The sequence below is a fragment of the Rattus norvegicus genome, chromosome 15 (genome assembly GCF_021556685.1).
Source record: "Rattus norvegicus strain SHRSP/BbbUtx chromosome 15, alternate assembly SHRSP_T2T, whole genome shotgun sequence".
Classification (NCBI taxonomy): Eukaryota; Metazoa; Chordata; class Mammalia; order Rodentia; family Muridae; genus Rattus; species Rattus norvegicus.
The window spans coordinates 16,138,314-16,157,828 of NC_141548.1; the positions used below are offsets into that span (position 1 = coordinate 16,138,314).

General features: G+C 42.5%; 1 protein-coding gene across 18 annotated transcripts; it reads right to left on the reverse strand.

Moving 5' to 3' along the window:
* Window positions 1-1,218: 1,218 nt before the first annotated feature.
* Window positions 1,219-19,098, reverse strand: Cep15 (centrosomal protein 15). Of its 18 annotated transcripts, XR_015637912.1 has the most exons (7): window positions 19,044-19,092; window positions 17,785-17,869; window positions 15,876-15,996; window positions 9,879-10,687; window positions 6,792-6,866; window positions 3,084-3,151; window positions 2,379-2,613 (listed from the first exon to the last, which is right to left on the reverse strand). XR_015637912.1 is itself a non-coding variant. In NM_001440085.1 (6 exon segments), coding segments are annotated over 5 exon segments (354 nt in total). In that variant the 5' UTR covers window positions 17,838-17,869; window positions 19,044-19,098; the 3' UTR covers window positions 1,219-2,576.
* Window positions 19,099-19,515: the final 417 nt, after the last annotated feature.

Here is a 19,515-nt window from a genome sequence, read left to right on the forward strand (position 1 = left end):
TAATCCATGAGTTTTCTTCTAGATTTATTTAGTAACTTTTTGTGTATGGGTGTTTTGCCTACATACAAATATGTACACCACATGCATGGCTGGTGCCTATGGAGATCAGAAAGAGGTCACTGGAGTCCTGGGAACTGGAATCATGGATAGTAGTGAACTGCTTAGTGGATGCTGGGAGTCCAAACCAGGTCGATGCAATCGGAAACCGCTGAGCCCTCTCTCTAGCTCCAGTTTGTCTTCGTAAGCGTGAGGGAAGCTCCTTTCTGATTTTACTATTTTATACTTTAATAACTTCATAACCAGAAATGTTCCAGCAGAAAGTAAGCTCGGAATACTTATGCTTTAAGCAAGCCCAGAAAGGCGTTGGGGAAAATCTTTGCTCTTAAAAACAAAACAATCAAACAAACAAACAAAAAAACAAATAAAACCCCCAAAACAAACACTAACAGTTTCCCTTCAAACTCTATTGTTCTTTAAAAACAAACACCCAAATCCATTATGTCATGTTCATGGAGAAGTATATTCTGGTTAAGACACTGATTTGGTTGATTTGAGACACAGATCAGCAGTTCAGAGGTCTACTGCTTTGTAGAGGACCCGAGTTCTGTTCCCAGCACCCACATTGGGCAGCTCACAACTCGTAACTCTAGCATGAAGGGATGGGGGGCAATGCCTCTGACCTATTTGGCACCTGCATTCGTGTACCCCCACAGCATACATTTAACTAAAAATAATAAAAATTAAAAAATATTGATTTGGGGTAAGGAGGTATGAGTAGGTATTTCCTGTTTCCTTGTAGTAAGTAATCCCTAGTCGTAGAAAAAGACTTTGTATGTAGTTTACCTTCCTTCGTCCCATAGAACAATGTTTGGAAATTTCTGTGTTAAGCTAATTTGCCCACAGAAATATAAAACCCTTTAATGGGATATCCAGAGCCCATGGGATTTTTTTTTTTTAACAGACACCATGTGGTGCAATCTGTTACAGTCTACAAGGCAGGATGGGGTGGGGTAGTCTCTGCAGGGGCCAAGAAGAAAGTCATCTGTGGGAATTTGTGAAGTATTAACCAAAACGAAGAAATGGCTTGGCTACAGCCTTTAAACACCTTCTCTTTGCCCTACATTGTGCAAGCTTTTGTAGATTATACTTAATAAAATGCCCAAACCAAGCTAGCAAGTCAATCAATGTCGGGGAGGAAAAAAAAAACAACACAAAGCCTTTCCTGAGAGGTTACACTGCCATTCATTTTGTATTTTAATTCAACCTACTGGTGATTTAATTTACAGATCTCAAAGGAAGTGTGCACTCAAATATTTGAGGACGTTAACATATCAACCACTGTTTAATTTTGGAATGTTCCGGCTTACTTGACACAATATTTTACCAGCTAACAAATGGTTAGCCTTTTTTCACTTGACTAAGGAAAAATAAGTTTCGCATTGCCTCATTCACCTTCTTATGTGCATATGCTGGGAGACTGGATGTTTAAAAAAAAAAGAAACCTTCCTCATGTTCCTTTCTACATCTAAATCTGTTTACTGATTTGGAGCTGCTAAGAAACCTGCATTTTCCTGCTAAATCAACTGGATGGCTGGAGCCCAAACTATAATGTAACAGAAAAAATTACCAATTTGTTTTCATGACAGTCTTGAGAATGTATAAAATTGTTCTGGCCGCTAAGTCAGTGTTCCGTTTCCTATCTCTGTCTCCTCTCTTAAAGATGCCTTCGGCTCTTAAGCAGATACTTTTTGTAGCTATATAACAGCTCTAATATTTTGTGACATTTTGTATTGTGACACTATAGATGAAATTGTCATCGGACTGACACCCTGCGCTGTTTATTCCTTAATTACAACTGTTAACACTGCAGAGAAGTGTGCTAATCTGCCAGCACATATTATGAAAACAATGTTATTGTTACCCACACCAACACCCACTCAACAGGACATTTCCAAGATGGCAGTGAACAGGAACGTGTGGCACAATGGACGCTTTACTAGTTCTTTGTTGTAGTGAGGGCTTATGTGTGTTTTAACTTACTCTTGCCTTCTTCTTTTAAAAATACAAATATCTAGATACCTAAATATCAGGGCTCATATCTGTGATCCCTGTGTTCAGAGGCTGAAGCAAGAGGATGGCTGTGACTTCAAAGCCAGCTTGATCTGTGAGATTTTTATCTTAAAGGTGAAACAAAAACAAAACAAAACAAAACAAAAAAACAAAAGGAAGAACCTTCACCTACCACAATAAAACCACATTTGTGATTCAGAATGCGGAGCAGTGCAGACTCCTCACCAGAAGCTGTCTCCACAGCTAGGAACCCACGCTGTTTTCTTCCCAGTGCTCAGGCAGCCAGTGAGGAACCAGAGACTCGAAGCTCTGCTGAGGGCTGTGACCCACACAGCTTTCCGAGTTTACGTGTTTTATTTTTCTCAAGTTTTAGAGATAATGGTAGTAGAAAGGAGGGGGAGGAGGAGTTGGAAGATATCACTGAGGGAGGGGTATTTGTCTTCACAAGGTTGATAATCTTCAAATAAGCCTGTCGGAATTCAGTAGCCATTCCCAGCTCTCATTTTTCAAAACCATCCTGAGCCTTCCTGAAACTGGTACATACTGAATGCTTTATAGTTAAGGGCTTGGAGAAGTCTGTCTGGAGCACACAACCCCAGTAATCCAGTTTCCTGCTCCTGTTCCCATAGTGAATGACGTTAAACCACGACTCCAGGATACCTACGGCCAATCTGCTTTAGTCGAGAATGATGGCCCGGGTTTAAAGCACACACAACGTTGATTTAATACCATCTTTAACAAGCATTCTTTCTTTTCTTGGCAAATCTATGTTCGTGCAAGGGTCTAGCCTGAGACTTTCCCGCAGACTCTCATACTAATGCTGCCGAGGAAGCAGTGAAACAATAGAAAATAGTAACAAAATAAAACTTCTCTAAGTTTCTGCCACAACTTACATAGTTTTATCAAATAGGTTTTCGGTGCCCCAACACCCCCAGAGCATATGAATAAGTTAGGACTTCGCTTCGCTTTGAACAAATGGTGCCTCACTTTGACTTTCAGCCCCAATCGGATACAGTGCTTTTCCTAAAAGAAACTGTTCCCATTTGGGGACATGTTCTTCTACTGATGCCCAGTAACGAGTCTGAAAAAAAAAAAAAAAAACAAAGTAAGAAACCATATCAAATAGTTGAATTTGGCTCTTCATAATAGTCTTTACTATCTTCAGTGTGTGTGCACAAGTGTACACACTCTCACACACATCTATGGAGAGTGCATTTCCTCTTCAGTATATTTTAATGCTAATTTTAGGGGGAAAAAAAACCTGGCTACTTACTAGAGTTAATTTTCAAATTTCTCAGCAAACCAGAGCCTGGCTGAATTGGGCTTTAAATTTTGTGATTTTACACGCCCTCTTGTGGCCAGCCCTGTGATTATTATCAGTACTGTCATTTGCGGTACCTGTTATTAAATATTTTAGTTTACTATTCTACATTCCACACCTGGGGTTATCCATACTGAAATGATCACAAAAGATCACAACTTCCCTAGAATTAACAGGCGAGGGTATGGCCAAGAATGTAATGACATGTAAAGGGCTTAAGTCGGCTCCTCAAGGTGTGTGGTGTGTTACATATCCGCAAGTCTTTTGGAAGAATACCTGACATGACAAATTGTCATTTTTCTTCAATTTTGTGATTGTGTACAAATGTGCCCGTGTGTGGTGTATGTGCACATGTGTGTGCACACATGCCCATGGAAACAAGGACACTGCGAAGCCCCATCTATCAGGCTCTGCCTTAGGTCCAGAGCTAGCCTGGCAGGGGCAGTCCTCCTGTGTCCTGTTCCACAAGGCTGGGGGTAAGGCATTTGGGCCTTACTGGGATCCAGACTCAGGTTTTCATGCTTAGCCAGCAACTGCTCTTACCTGATGAGTCAGCTCTCCATCTTTAGCCTTTTATAATGAGAAAATAACTGGTGGAGGGTACCCATTTTGATGGAAATGGCTTGCAAATTGAGATGCTGTGTATGTCTGCCCGTTGTGGTTTTCAGGCTGTTGAAATCCATGCAGGACTGCTGCACTATGTGAAGAAGCTTTGATGGGCTTGGGGTGACCTCTAAAGAGGCCAACGTTTGCATCCTGGGATGGCATTTTTTTATTGAATGAACATAATCAGTATTTGGGGGAGGGAAACTCAGCACTGCATCAGACAGCACTTGGAACATAATTTTTCACTCTGAGCAAGACAAAGGTACAGTGGTTCTGCTGTTTGAGGACGGCGTGAGAGATTCTAAATATCTATACATCTGTGCATGTGGTCTGAGAAACAGCTTGACATACTTAAGATAAAGGTTATCCTGCTGTGCCAGAGTGGCTCAGAATACTATCCAAGGCCAGAGATGGGGGAAGGGGCTCCGTGCCATTCACGGCTGAATTAACCACTATTGTGTGGGCCCTGTATTTGCTAAAATAAGGCATTGGTGAATTCAACAAAGGAGGACGTACCAATGCATAACTTTTTTGAGCCAGAGTTTTTTCTGCATTTGATCAGTGCTTTTTCTTGTTACCATAAATGACACAGAAAATTGAGGGGCAGATTCTCAGCCTCAGACTTTTAAGTCTATTCTTATCCCCGATTGGGCAAAAAGAAAAATTACATCTGAGAAAGCCCTTTAGAAGTGGAAAATGAAACTCTTTTCCATGTAGTAAATTCCCATCCGCACAAACACATCCATATTCTAAGGATGGCTCACTTTTGCCAATCTTTTCCAATTTGCTTTTGAAATCTGAGCTAATAAAATTGTTTGTATTGTGTGATAAGTATGGGGGTAGACACGGTATCTTCCATTTTTTTGTTCTTTTGCTGTGTATACTCACAGGAGTCTCCTGTCTCAGCCTTCTACCACATCACTGGTGGTTTGCCATCAAAATGGCTTTGGCCACAGCCTGGTCCAGGAATGCCACCAGTCCTCCTTACGTTTCTAAAAAGCACTCCTCGGTTGGGCACCCTGTCACATGCAGAGTCACAGCTTCCTGTCTGTTCTGGTTCATTAGGACGGCTGCTTCAGGGTGACGAGACAAGATGCTTTATAACATTTCTGCTCCATGTTCCCTGAGCCTGGGTGAATATTGATTCCCCTTCAGGAAGGGTGCCGGGTCTCTCAGTCTCAGTCTCTGACCAGTTCTGCAGCTGCACTGGGTGCTGCTCACTGAGGAAAGACGTTTCCCTGACGGAGGCTGACAACAGCCAACATCTACAGCTATAAGCATAAATGTCTGGAAGGCAACTTGAGAGCATGTCCTCTCTCATTTAGGAAAATAACAATATTCTAGGGCCTATGACCTTCATAGTCATAGACTTTTGACCAGGATTCCAGTATCAAATAAGAAATTCTATCACATGGAGCAGGTCTGAAATCCAATGAGAAAGCAGTCAGTTACCCCATTAACAGTTGTGACTACAGTAGCAGGGGCAGTCTTGCCTGGCAGGTTGGTGGTGGAGCATGTATCGCTCAGTACCAGGTCAGACCATTTGTGTCCTTTCTCTCCCAGCAGCCTACACTGCACCTCCTGACTCTATGAAACCTACTCATCAGGGAGGAAGATTCCTGTAGGTTTGAAATTCACTTCTCCATATCCAGAAGCCACGTACATGGTGTCTTCAGCAATAGCATCTTACCATGCACGTACGGTAGGTAACCAAGTATGATGCCAGGAACGATAGGCTTTGTTGTCTTGGAGACTTTGCAGTCTTGACTGATAACTCATAGGAAGCATCCAGTTTTTATTTAAAAGCTCATGTCTTCTGGGACTGACACTGGCTACCTCTGCAGGGCAATTCTATTTAGAAGAGGAGGCCAAAGGATACAGACGTCATGGGGTGGTGATGAGTGCCTGAAATGTGCCTTCTGAACAGGACATGGCTGCCCCAGTCATAAGCACATAGCTGCTGAGGTTACCCACCCAGGGTCCAGGCAGCCAAAACCCCAGCAGAAAGGGTGGAGACGAAGCGCTATCGGCAGTGGACTGGCTGGGGGATGGAGACTCACTCTTTGTTGAATGGTGGTAACTGGTGGGTTTGCCACGCTTCAGGGAACCCCTCCCATCCGTGCACACAAGGCAGCTCTGACTGGACTTACTAGGTTATTTTAAAGGGGCTAGGGGGATAGAGAGAGCTATGATCTGCATTCCCTTAGAGAACTAGAATGGCTGGCAGGTAAGACCCCTACCACTGAGCCTGATGACCCGAATTTGTTCCCAGAATCCACATGATGGGGGGAGAGAAACAACTCTTGCAGGTTTATCTTCTGACCTCCACATATGTAGCACACACAGCATGTGTGCAGGCATAGCCCTTGCACATAAATATGTGGCACGTGCGCACATAAACACAAACTGGATGCAAATTTTTAAAAATTACCAATTCCAATTAGATATTTTTTTTCATCAAGATATCCCTTAATTGCTAAGAACATATAAAACACTGTATTGTGGGGTTGGGGATTTAGCTCGGTGGTAGAGCGCTTGCCTAGCAAGCGCAAGGCTCTGGGTTTGGTCCTCAGCTAAAAAAAAAAAAAACCCAAAAAACAAAAAACAACAACAAAAACAACAAAAAAAAATCCTGAAAAAAAAAAACCACTGTATTGTGGACATACAAATATTAACCAATCCTTTATTGCTTATTTTATTGACTAAAACCTGGGCAGTACAGCAGGGAAGCCTTTGTTTAAGTTGCAGGAAACTTGCAGTTGTTATTCTTGTTAGAGTTACCTTAGGGTCTTACCTCAAGAGAAAGCATCTCCGGCTGTGGATGTGGGGTAAGCTTGGTCTGAAAAGCCTTCTCTGCAACATCTATGTCCTGTAACAGACACCAGCATTTTAGAACTCAGGTGTATTTACATGCAACATAAATGACACCTACATCCAGTGTCTGTACTCCAACTCTCTCATCTCAACCCTTTTCTGGACACAGGGAGTTCGTGCAGTAACAGAGGGACACAGAGGTCGGGACCCTTATTATAAATCAAGTTACCCACTTCTACTATGTGTGCAGGGTTTCTCATTTAACACGGGAACGTGGCCGTACCTCTGTGTGCTACCTTTTTACTTTGAATGGCTGGTAAATGCCAGTGGTTAGTTTGAAAAAAAAAAAAAAGCTTCCTTCAAAGCCGCTCAGAGTTGGGTGTGGTGGAGCACATCCATAATCCCAGAACTTGGGAGGCGGTGGCAGGAAGACTGAGTTCAAAGCCAGTCTACACTACATAAGGAGACTTTTGATACAAAAATAAGCACAGCAAAAAAAAAAAAAAAATGATCAGAGCAGGAACTCTATCTGCCTTGAGGTCACCTGAAAGCAGGCAAAGTGAAACAATAACGAATCACTGAGAGGCAAGCTAGACGGACTCACACTGTGGTAAAGGGTCTGGGCTCTACAGAGGATGCGCCCAGCATCGAGATGGTTCATGTTTTATCAATATTCCATTTAAAGTGTTACACCGTGCGAAGATTTCACAGTTCGGGCTCCTTAATGAGTCATCTTGCTACTTTGTAATAGGAGCTTTTCAAAATATTCTACCACACATGTCTAACCTTTTGACATTTTTAAACGTCTACCAAGTTCGAGTTTGAGAACTACGGGATCAAGTAGTTCCTTCCTATTTCATAATGGCTTAAGTAAAAGTTTGCAGTTCAGGCTTTGGCTGGAGGGTTTGGCTGCACCATAGCTATCCTTGGCCACGTGCTGCCCTCGGGCTGTGAGACGAAAGCACCTACAGGTCTTTAGGACTGGATTTTCATGTTAATTTAAATGGGCAGTGTCATTGCCGGGCAGTACCCTCCTTAGTGGATGGTATTCACCAATGGGAAGTGACATTGCCAAGCAGTACACTACCTAGTGGATGGTATTCAAGAACCGCACTTAAATTTGTAGTTTAACTTCAAAATGAGCATATTTTCTTCTACGGTTATAAAAACAGCAGCGCAATTAAGCTTAACCTGGTATAGTTTTCCCTTCCCTACACACCTTAAACACACGCACGGAAATGTGGAGTCCTGCATGTTGTTACAGAAACATTTGAGTCTGGCTAAGCGATGCTCTCCACACCAGCGGCACTGCTGTCTAGAGCCCACTTACTATCTTAAGTTCGCAGAGGTCTGCGTGCAAGGCTTGGCACATTCTGTGTCTCCTCTGAGCTCAGTGAATTGCTAGCACAAAGTTCTCTTGATCCATGTACACGCATTGGAGCAGTCTAAGTAGAGGGCTGTTGGACAGACGGCGAGAAATGGAAGAGGGCGTGGGAGTGGGGTGTGAAGAAGCCAGTGCTGAACAGGAGAAAAAGGAGAGCAGATGGTAGCGGCGGGAGCAAGGGATGGGTGTGAAATGTAAAAAGGAAAAACAGGAAATTCCCTAAAGGGACTCCCCAAAGTTGCACAACCATTAATGCACCTGCTGTCTAGGGGAAGGTGATTTGAAGGAAAAATACACAATTCAGGGATATAAAAACTGATGCTAGCATGTCTATCCCCTACCAGAAGTTTACAGCTAAGACGCATGTTACAGATACATGCCGATGCCGTAGCAGATACAGAGGTATGACTATTCTGGGATTGTTTTATTGAGATTTTACAAGGTTTGTGAAAGTTATAATTTACTGTTAGTAATCCAGCAAAGAAAACACAGAATTGTGGCCTCAGTTCTGCCAGGAGGGGCAGATCTGGGTGACGCTTAGCTCTGATATTATCAAGATTTTTTTTTTTTGAAGACAGAAAATAAGGACACTTCATATCTTACAGAGAAGTAGATGCCCAAACAAAAGAGCAGACACCAGTGGGGACAGATACTGCATCTACCACACTGCCACATCACTGAACACTTCCTTAGCACTCAGGTGGCCTCTCCTTCTCTTCAGCTGGGTTGGTTCTTCCTTTACGTCTAAGTACAGCTTTCTTAGATGTGTGACATCTGTCGTCCATGCTTATACTCTTTTCTTTCCTGACTGCCTCTTACCCACCTTCAAGCATTACTGTAGAGAAGGGCTAGACTTCCACCTTGCCTCCCACGGATCTACAGGGTAAAGCCCCTCGTTGAGTGGGCTGCGTGGGGCTGGGGTCTAAGCAGCCAGGTGCCTCTGCTGCACTCTCATTCTCATGCTACCTCAGTCCTTGCTAGCATGACCACACAGCTCTCCAGACTGTTCTTTCTTGATGCCTCCCATTGTCTCCACTTCATGTCTCTTTTATGTGCACTTAAATAGTTAGTCACTGAATGGATAACAACCACAACTACAGAGTTTATTAAGCAAACTCAGAAACTTCAAAAACAAAAAAACAAAAACCAAACAAACAAAACACAGAACAACCAACCAGTGCTGAAGAAGAGGGAGGAAAAGTCCAGAGCAGAGAGCAGGAGCAAGATGGACTTATTTCCCTATGACTTGTCACTCTGCCTTACAGATCTGCCACTAGACCCTTAAAAGTCTGAGCAGAGCCTGATACCACAGGCAGTTTGATATCTATAAGAGGCCCCCTCTTTTCTGAGGAGAGGCTGAGAAGGAATGGATGGAGGTGGGGTAATGGGGGCTGGGAGGATAGTAGATAGGAGAAACTGTGGTCAGGACATAAAATTAATTAATAAAAAAAGACTGAGCAGTTAGAGAACATGAACAAGCAAACATCAGAAGTTGGCGACCAAGCAAAACAGATGTACTACATTAGTGGTGGCACAACCACTGGCTGGTCTTTGAACACAGCATTGATTGAACTTTCCTGGTAGGACAAGCCTAGAAACCAAGTGTGTTAGTACAAAGCACTTCCGGTGGTCATATTAGTGCTGTCTGTATCACAGGACAGTCACTGCAGCACTTATCCTTACCCTTGGTTTTGATGTCCAGTTTCAGACTCCACGTTTGACAGTGGACTGCAGATAGCAAATTGAAAGTTGGGGACTAGGGGTGCATCTCGTAGTACAGTGTGTGCTAGCACGGCATGCAGGAGGCCTTGGTATCAATCTCTAGCTTGGACATGTGATCAGAAAAAGCAACTGATAAGCTTAAATTGTGCATCATTCTGAGTGGCATGGTGAAATTCCATCACTTGCCCTCTGCTCATCTTGGGCTGCATGCCATCTCTGTCAGTATGTACGCAGTATGTCAGTTTGCTACATTGGTCAGTTGGCACTTGTCTGCGTTGTTCCATCTGCCTTTACCGTATCACAGGGCTTGTGTCTAAGTGACCCTGGTGTGGTAGGCCAAGTACATGGTCACTTGTCTCACTTTCATAGAGGCACATGTTTACACCAAAGGAACAGCAAGTACAGTACAGGCCCCTGAAACCACATCCACCCAGTTTTTATTAAAATATAGCCATCATACTTTATTGTTGCTGATTCCTTTCTGTGTCTTATTCATAAGTTAAGTCTCATTACAAGAATGCAAATACGAGTGAACATTGTACAGAGGATGTGGTGTGATCCATGGTTCCAGGTGTCTTCTGGGAAGTCTTGGAGCATAAACCCTACAGGTATGTGGTGTTGAGGAGCTCTTGGAGGACCAAGCACTTGGGTTTGTTTTCCAAACAAGGTTTCAATCTGTGGCTCAGGCTTCACTCAAATTCACAGCAGTCCTGCTTCACCTCCCAAGATTTCAGGTGTGAGCTGTCACATTCAGTTCCAAACTGAGGTTTCTGGGGGGCGGGGAATTAGGGGCACAAAAATCAATGGTTTTAAGTTAAAAACCTTGCAATACTTTGAATTGGAATTACTGATAGGAGTTCTTGTTGTATCTTATCTCAAAAAGGAAAATCAAAGAAGTTGCAATAAATAGTCCCAGTGCCCAGATTGAGAGCTCTAAATATATTTCCTGCCAAAAGGAGCCAGAGCTCCTTGAAGCAATGACCAATTCCAAGTCTGGATGGCAGACACAGGGAGGCTGCAAGAGCCCATCAGGTCAGAGAGAGGAAACTGCCTGAGACTGTTACTATGTGGTAACGACGTCTAGGGTTGACTTGGAAGAACCTTCCATTTGGTAAGGGTGACCTAATCCGAGTATAAGGAGTAAAAAGTCACAAAGAGCTGAAACATTTCAAATCTCAGACAAAGCAACATCTCAGAAGTCACCCTGGAGGGATGGTGGGAAACTGGCTTGTTTTAAAAACTCAGTGCAGGGGCTGAAGACACGACTCAGTGGCTTGGTTCCCAGCACCCAAATCGGGTACCTCACAAGGGCCTGAAATTCCAGTCCAGGGGATCAGACGCCCCCTCCTGGCCTCCGTGGGCACCTGCACGCCTGTGCATAACAACTAAAAATAAATCTTTATGAAATAACTAAATACAGGCAGGAATTGTGGCTTTGTAGTTGCCTAACATGTACAAGGTCTTAGATTTGAGACCTATCTCTGAAAAAAACCAACTAAATTCACAAAAGGAACCATGCACTCAGTATACTGTCTCTGACATTCACTAGGTAACTGACACAGAGCAGATTCTCTTTAAACAAATAAACATCAGAAGTCAAATGAGAAGGAAAAACTGGAACACAAGTCTGGCTTTTTTCTTTCTAAACTTGAGCATTGCTGTGTTATGTTGGGCTAGCCTAAACTTGCTTCACTGATGAGACTGGTTTGGAACTTACACCAAGCCCCTGTTGGTGCCTCTGTGTGCTTGGCCTATAGCCTTTAGAATATTTCTAGTCAGTGATCACCAAGACCGGCATGCTCTTGCCCCACATATCAAACTCAAACTTGATAGTGGCGTTTCTAGATTTCCACTATTAATACTCTTACCCAGTTAATCTGACCTACCATGGCTTGAAGTGCAGCAGTTGTTAGTTACAATGTACTTAAGTATAGAATATAATCCCAAATCTGAAGGATAGAGAGAAAAAATATTTTTAAAGCAAACATTTGCAACATTTTATAAATACTTCAAAAATTAACTTACTCTCATGTTGGATTTTTATGGTTCTGGGGGTCCAGCCCAGTCCTTGTGCATGTAAGTTCAGCTGTTTCCTTTGTCTTTATTAAATAGAAGTAGTTTGTACCTGTCATTGGCCATCCATCCAGGCCACAGTTTGCTGAGTTCCTGCTCAACTGCTGACTCTTTGTGACGGCTCCCAAGCTGGTCTCAGCGGAGACCCCCATTCTGTTTCTGACTGTAATGCTCTCCTACCTTATCTCTGCCTGCAGGGCTGCACAACTTTCCTGGGAGACACTGAGACCACAGAAAGCCCTTGCTTGTGAGGCTGGGGTTTTGGGAGGGGAGCAGGGAGAGATCACATTTTATAACACATTAGTATTTTTATGAACACAATCCTCTCTCTCTTCTAACTGTGCACCAATGATGATTGTTTTTGAGGCTAGGAATAGGGAAAAGTCACTCAGCCTGCATTTTTTTAAGTACATAATCTTTTATGACAATCACTGACTGAAATTTGACTAAGAGTTGTCTTGCTTCCGATTCAATTAATTCACTAAGATGTAATATTTTATGGGATTAGTCTTTTCCTTATGTCTCCTTTTAAAAAAAATTCCCTGCATTTGATACAGCTTTTTGAAAAATAATTCATACAAACTAATGGACATTGCTAGGGCATTTCCACGGGTGCGCGCCACTGCATTCTCTTTGTACCCATCCTTTCCTCCTCACTCCCGCTCTGGTCCTCTTCTCCCTGCCTCACTTCTGTTCATACTAGTTTGTCTTTCACAAATGGCTTCACAGAAATGTTTTCACATTCACTGCAAATTTTGTTGGGATCAAAATATATGTATAATAACTTTGTGGTGAGTGACTGTGGGTAAAAAAGAGGCTCCCCTGTAAGAATAAGGGGTAGACTGAGACCCTGTGTCAATCTCTAGAACCCACATGGCAGACAGGGAAATCTCTTCCATAAATTATCCTCTGATCCTCACAAAAATCTGTGGCACCCTTTTCCCCAATATATAAATCAAAAGTAAGATAAGGTCTGTGGATATGGTTCAGCAGTAGAATGCCTGCTTAGGGTTTAACCCCACTCTCCCTAACCCCTCCACTACATATGATACCTCTCTTGGGAAATGGAAAGGGGTTCTCTGGTAGAGTGTCTTCTGTTTAGCATACATGAGGGTCTGGGTCTACTTTCTAGCATCCTATCTCCCCAGAAAATCTCTCTCAATCCAAAATTCTACAAGATTCGGATTCTACTTATCTTACTTTTACACAGTGATTTCTATATCAGTACCATTAATGCTGCTTCGGAAATTTTTAGAAAATGAAAGCAATACAGAATTTTAAAATGCGTCTGTAATTAAAGTATATAAAACAAAGGCAAGGAAGAGATCACGCCTAGCAACAATCGCCATGCCTGCAGTAAGTGTTCAATAACTGAGAAGGATTCTATGAAGACAGGCGTTTGTCCTTTCGGTTTCCTTTCACTGTAAGTCTGGGAAAGCCCAATACACTAAACTTTTCTTTCTGTTATGGAGGCAGTGCATTCCCTTCTTTATATGCCAATGTTCCTGAAGTTATGATGGATCATATCCATGCATCCTCAGTTGCACTTACTATACCCAATGTATACAACTTTGAACTTTACATATGCACGTTTGTGTGTATGTGCATGCACAACTTTATATAAAACTGAATTTTATATAAAATATAGAAGAAAATATAAGGAGACTGGGTTGACGGCTAATTTTTAGCTTCTATCCTTACTTCTGTTAAAGAATAGGTTCTTTGTTCCTTTAAAACAGTCAACTCTTAGGTGTGTTTCCAAGTGCATGGCTATACACTATGTCTGTACAAGAACCCTCTGGGGTCAGAGGAGGTGCCAGATCCCCTCAGCTGGAGTTATGGATGGTGGTGGGCAAGCATGTGGAAACTTGGCTCAAACCTGGTCCTGTGGAAGAGCAGCCCGTTCTCCGAACCACTGAGCCTTTCTTCCAGCTGATGTCCCTATTCTTGAATCATCTAAGGAGAAAATCCATCTTTCTTGTGTGTGTGTGTGTGTGTCTGTGTGTGTGTGTGTGTGTGTGTGTGTGTGTGTGTGTGTGTGTGCATCTGCAGCAGGAAGCTTAGAGATCACATATCAATCACGTGCAGGAAACAGGGAGTGCACACTGGAAGGGAGGTAAGGCTATAAACTTTTGGAGTCCACTCCCAATGACACACTTCCACCATCAAAGCCAGACCTCCTGAGGGTTTATACTCTTCCCAAACAGCATCACTAACTGGAGACCAAGGGTTCAAACACGCAAGCCTACTGGGAACATTTTTTTTATTCAAACCATTGTAGTTTCTGAACAAATGCAACTTTGTGTCCTGGGAATTTCCAAACTAGTTCTCAAGCTTGCTTAGTTACATCTCAGTAACATCTTTAGGGCCATTCATTGTTTTGTTCTTGACTATGTTTTTTTCTTTTTACTTAAGAATCCAATAGAATGTCTCAATTATTTAAATATAGTTGAGGTTTAGCTTCACCTCAGAGGCCTCTACTGATATTTTCTACATTAGTTCTAACTCATTAATTATGTGATATTCAGAACAAAGAAATTACACCAAGATCATAAGTTCATGCAAAATGTTTTTGGAAAGGTGTGGAAAATCTGTATCCTAAAAAAGCCCTTAAGTACATTTTCACTCTTAATCCTCATAGTCTCCATTCCGCTCTGTGTAACTCAGTATTTGCTCACACAGCGGGTCAGTCTTTGGTAATCAGGAGCTCACACAGGCCTGCCGCCCTCTGATCTGTAGCCTGCCTGAAGAAAGAATTCCGATGCATCCCTACTCTGTTCTCTCTACTTCAGCTCCAGGCACTCATCGATCCTTGCTCATTAAAAGGAAAACCCTTGAGAACCAAACAGCCACACCACTCGCTCCAGGTAGTAGCAATCAAGTCTTCCGATTTAGTTTCTCTAACTTTTCACAGCAATTTCCAGAGTATCCTATATATTTCCATTTAAAAATAAATATTGTTAACACCATTGGGCAAGTAAGACATATGGCAATATAGAATGCTTTGGTAGCACTATGGCTGTGACTTAAATTACTGTGGATCAAACTGCCAGAAGCTGAGAAGAAGTGAATTTCCCTCTCCCTTTATCCTGTAGTGAGGATAGAGGATAGCTGTATCATGCCTATCGATGAAAATATTTAACAATAAAAACCGAAAACACTGCTTTATAACTTAAATAATATAGTCTTACTACCAAATGTTTTAGTCATAGGATCTCTTGGAAGCTTGAATGGAGGCAAACTCTAGGGTTTTAATTATGGATGAAGCCACACAATTCTGGAAGCACAGTATAGCAAGCAGCCAAAAACGTTACACATACAATTTTATTCCAAATGGGCACACTGGCCAAATGGTGAGGCCCCGTGCACTCACACACTTTGACCACCTACTCCATAACCGCCCAAAAGGCATCTGAGAAATGAGCTCTCACACAGTGAATTCCACGTATTTACTGGGGAATTAGTTGGACAAAATCAAACGGTTCCCATTTCTGTGACGTTTAGTGTTTGAGTCGGGTCTAAACGCATGACAGCTTATGGTCTTTGTGGTCCTTTCTCGAAGGGGAGAGTATGAGAAACGTGAAGATGCGCTTTCTGCTGCCTCCTGCACAAAAGTGACCTTAATATTCTTCCTGTCGTCATTGATCTTTTTGGTTGACAGAAAAAAAATTTAGCTTATGTAAACTTCACTTTTTTTTTCACTTTCAGAAAGCAAGAATCCATATGCTATTTGCCTAACTAACATGGGCTTGAAAAAGACATTGGCTCATTAATTCCGCTAGTTACTAAAAACAAAGAGGCGATGTGAGTAAAACTTGTGAGATGCACGTAAACACCTTAGCACGGGGGTTGGGAAAACATCCACACCCAAGTCATGGGAATTACCTGCAAGAGCTGGAGGTTCCTTCTACAAGCAGTCTCCGTGGCTTGGAGAGATGCCCTTTCTGTGCTTTGATCTCCGAATTTATTTTTCATTTTCTGAAGTAACATTAATCTTTGGGACACTCTGGGGGAAAAAAAGCAAAGATTATATACAGAGGAAAAACTGAAAAGCGAACATTTTATTGCTTGACCGATAGATAGCATTTCTTTCTTAATTGCACCTCCCCTCAGCAATGACCTGTTATTGAGAGCCAATTAGTATATCAGCGAATGAGAAAATGGAAAGAGTAGATAGTTTGCTGTGTCTTAAGTCAATCTGGGTAAATTTGTTTTTGTTTTCATTGACATATACTTCCCAAATGCCGTAAGTCCATGCCTCTGGTTTTTTTTTTTTTAGCCTCTGCGGTCCTCTGAAATTATTGTAATGTTGGAGATATGTAACTTTTGGGGAAGATGCAAACTGTAATACATATCTCCTTGTACACACAGTTATATATACCTCCCCACACATATACACTGCTATAACTCGCTATAGGAAACCTTCTGCTTAACACTTCAGTACCCCTGAATCTCATGTTACACATTTAGAATTGTGCTAAACTTCCATATGTTTGAAGAAGCAATAAAAATATATTTTTTTTATCTCCTTCTCCAAGAGAAAGATGATGGTTTGATACATGAGTGAGAGGCAGTATGCATGCTTACAAGGTAAACCAGTGTTTGTGGACAGAAGCGGTGAGCAAATTCTTTAACTATTTCATTACACAGAGCACAAATTTTCCATTCATTTTTAGGAGTTTTTTTTTTCTTTCTTTTTTTTTTTTTTGGTTCCCTAAATGACGAGAAATTACACATGATAATGAAAAATATGTAAGTGGTCTACAGAGAACAATGTAATTAAATAAACAATATGGTAAATAACTGTTTCATAGGGATGTCTTGAACGCAGAACTGAAAAGGCCAAAGAACATTTGTGTTGTTTTTGTTTTTATGAAAAATAGTACGTTAGAAGGCCAAAGAGCAAGATCTGGACATTACACAATAGGAAAATCTGAGAGCCCACAGACAGATGAAGATTATTATTAACTAGAAGATCATGGCTACCTATGCAATATGTTGGATTAAGTGCAAAATGATTAAGGACAATGGCATTTGAGCATCCAAGCAAGTGTAAGACCCATGACTATACAGGGCACACTCCACGAGCACAGAGCCAGCTCTGGATAAGAAATTTCAAGAAGTCTACTGAAAGCCAAGCTTGGAGCTGGAGAGCTGGCTCACAAGTTATGGGTTCTTGCTGCTTTTCTTGTGGATTTGAGTTTAGTTCTCAGCATCCACATAAAGCAGCAATCACCTGGCTTAGTTCCTGGGGTTCGGGTGCCCTCTCACCCTCTTCTGTGCTGCCTGACCATCTGGATTCACACATGCATATTCACACACACAATCGTGTAATTGAAAGTGTTTAATAAAGGTTTAAAATTTTTATTAAAAAAAAAAAAAAAGAGCCAAGCATGGTGGTAACTACCCTTACTCCAAACATTCAGGAGACAGAAGCAGAAAGATTAGGGGTTCAAGATCAGTTTTGGTTGTGTAGAAAGTTCAAAACCAGTCTGAGTTACGAGACCCTGTCTCGGAACCCCTACCACCGCAAAGTTTCTATTAAAGTCTAATGTGAACCTTAGGGTAGAGGAAGGGAACATTTTGATATTAATGTGTAAAAATAAATAGATATATGGGTGTTTCGAACATAATTGTGCCGTTTAATTTCCTTCTTAAGAGACAATGAAATTATCTACAATAAAATGTCCTGTCAGAAAATGACACTTTCACATTTTCAAGTCTTCCTGTGCATGATTCACTAAAAAAGCTAGCATATACTCTTGTGTTCGGAGTATCATTTTCAAAAACTTACATTTCTTCATGTCTTTTAGAAAGGTGAACTTCTTGAGTAAACAAGGAAGTCATCTTTAATCAAAGCTGGGCTGTTACGTTTTCTGCTAAATAGTAAAAACATTTAGTTATTCCCCCACCCTCAACCCCGTGTGTTCAGCTATGCAACTTGATTTTAGTACCGAAATAACACATGAATTCTCTCAAAAGAGAAAACTGGCAATTTCATGTGTAATGTGAAGGAATGCACTCGAGCACATTTTTATTAATGATTCATTCAAAACACCATAGGCTGAGTAAACTCAAGGCGTTTCATATTTTCTACCTCCACCCAAACTCTAAATCTTCAGCAGAATTTCAACAAATAGACAGCTGGAGCCAAGACTAATGGACAGTTTAACAGGCAGAAAGGAAAAAAAAAACCCTAAAAATTCAACACAGGAATATCATCGCTTATGCATGTGCACACGCATAGACCGAAAGGCAAACAAGGATGAGAACCAACTGGGAACTCAAGGTCTTGCCTTCTGCGGAAGGTTACCAGTTCTACCATGCATGACCCTTCCAGACAAGGGAAGTGCTTTTTTTTTTTTTTCCTGTGTAACTTAGGAAAATCTCGATTTAAGTCCTCTCACCACATCCTAGCAGGTCAGCACTCTCGTTTGGAGAGTTTCTATGACTCACTACACCAGGCGCAGGCTCCCCTTGGCTTAAGAACTTGCACCAGTATAGATGGTGGTCTAAGGACGTGCTCTGAAAGCGCTGGGCTGAAAAAGCACAAAAGGGACACAAATACAACGAAGACGGTCCACGAAGGAGGCTTTCCTAAACTTTCTGAAATTAAACGTTCGTCCCTGAATCGCTCAGGGTCGGATGCAGACAGGAAGCCTGAGCTCTGGGTCAGCGCACTGCACAGGAGCCTGTCTGGCCCTTCCGCAGGCTCCTTCTCCCGCCAGGGCGGCCTCCAGGGCCCAGAGGACAGCCGCCCGTCTCCCGCCCAGCTTCCTCGCCTTCCTCCCAGCGAGTTCTGCAGCCGACTAGAGCAGCGTCCACGCTCCCCTGGAAAGTCACTCCTGCTGACTCTTCCTCTCCTTGGGAGCACTTCAAGAAAAACTCCGCCTTTTGAAGCGAGCAAGTGCCCAACGGCTACCCCAATTCCCGCCTTTCGTCCTCGGAAAACTCTTAAAAACCCTCCTCATCACCTGGCTCCCCCCTCATTAGCTTTCCCCTCAGCCGCCCGCTGGCCTCAGGGGCCACAGGCTGGGACCACACTGCGCCCACCTTTGAGCTCTTCCGGGAACGCGCCATGGCCTACGCCTGCGCAAGACGTGGGCGTGGCCAGGCAGCCATCTTTGCGTACTTTACGCTCCTGACGTCAGTCAGAGTCCCAGCTTCAGTGTGGCTCTGCTCGGGTTGGGGTACCTACCTCATAGAGGACGAGACTGTGGAAGATACCCAGAAGGAGCCTTAGGAACCTGGAGGAAAATCTGTTAGCTCAAACTTTTAAAAAGTGGGCTCTGCATATGTTAAAAAGTCTTCAGGGGCGTCAGCTGGCTTGCAGGAACCTTGGGGTCGCACAGATCAACCAACAAGTCCACAGCCTTGTGTCGTTTAGCCCTAGGGCACACCTTCCAAGTGCAAACGTGTGCTCTTAAGCATCATTTTATTCCTTGAAATAACTTTGTGAGAGTGTAGTTCTATTTATTCTCAGCTTATAGAAAAAGACATGGAAGAGTGATAAAGTCGGACTAAC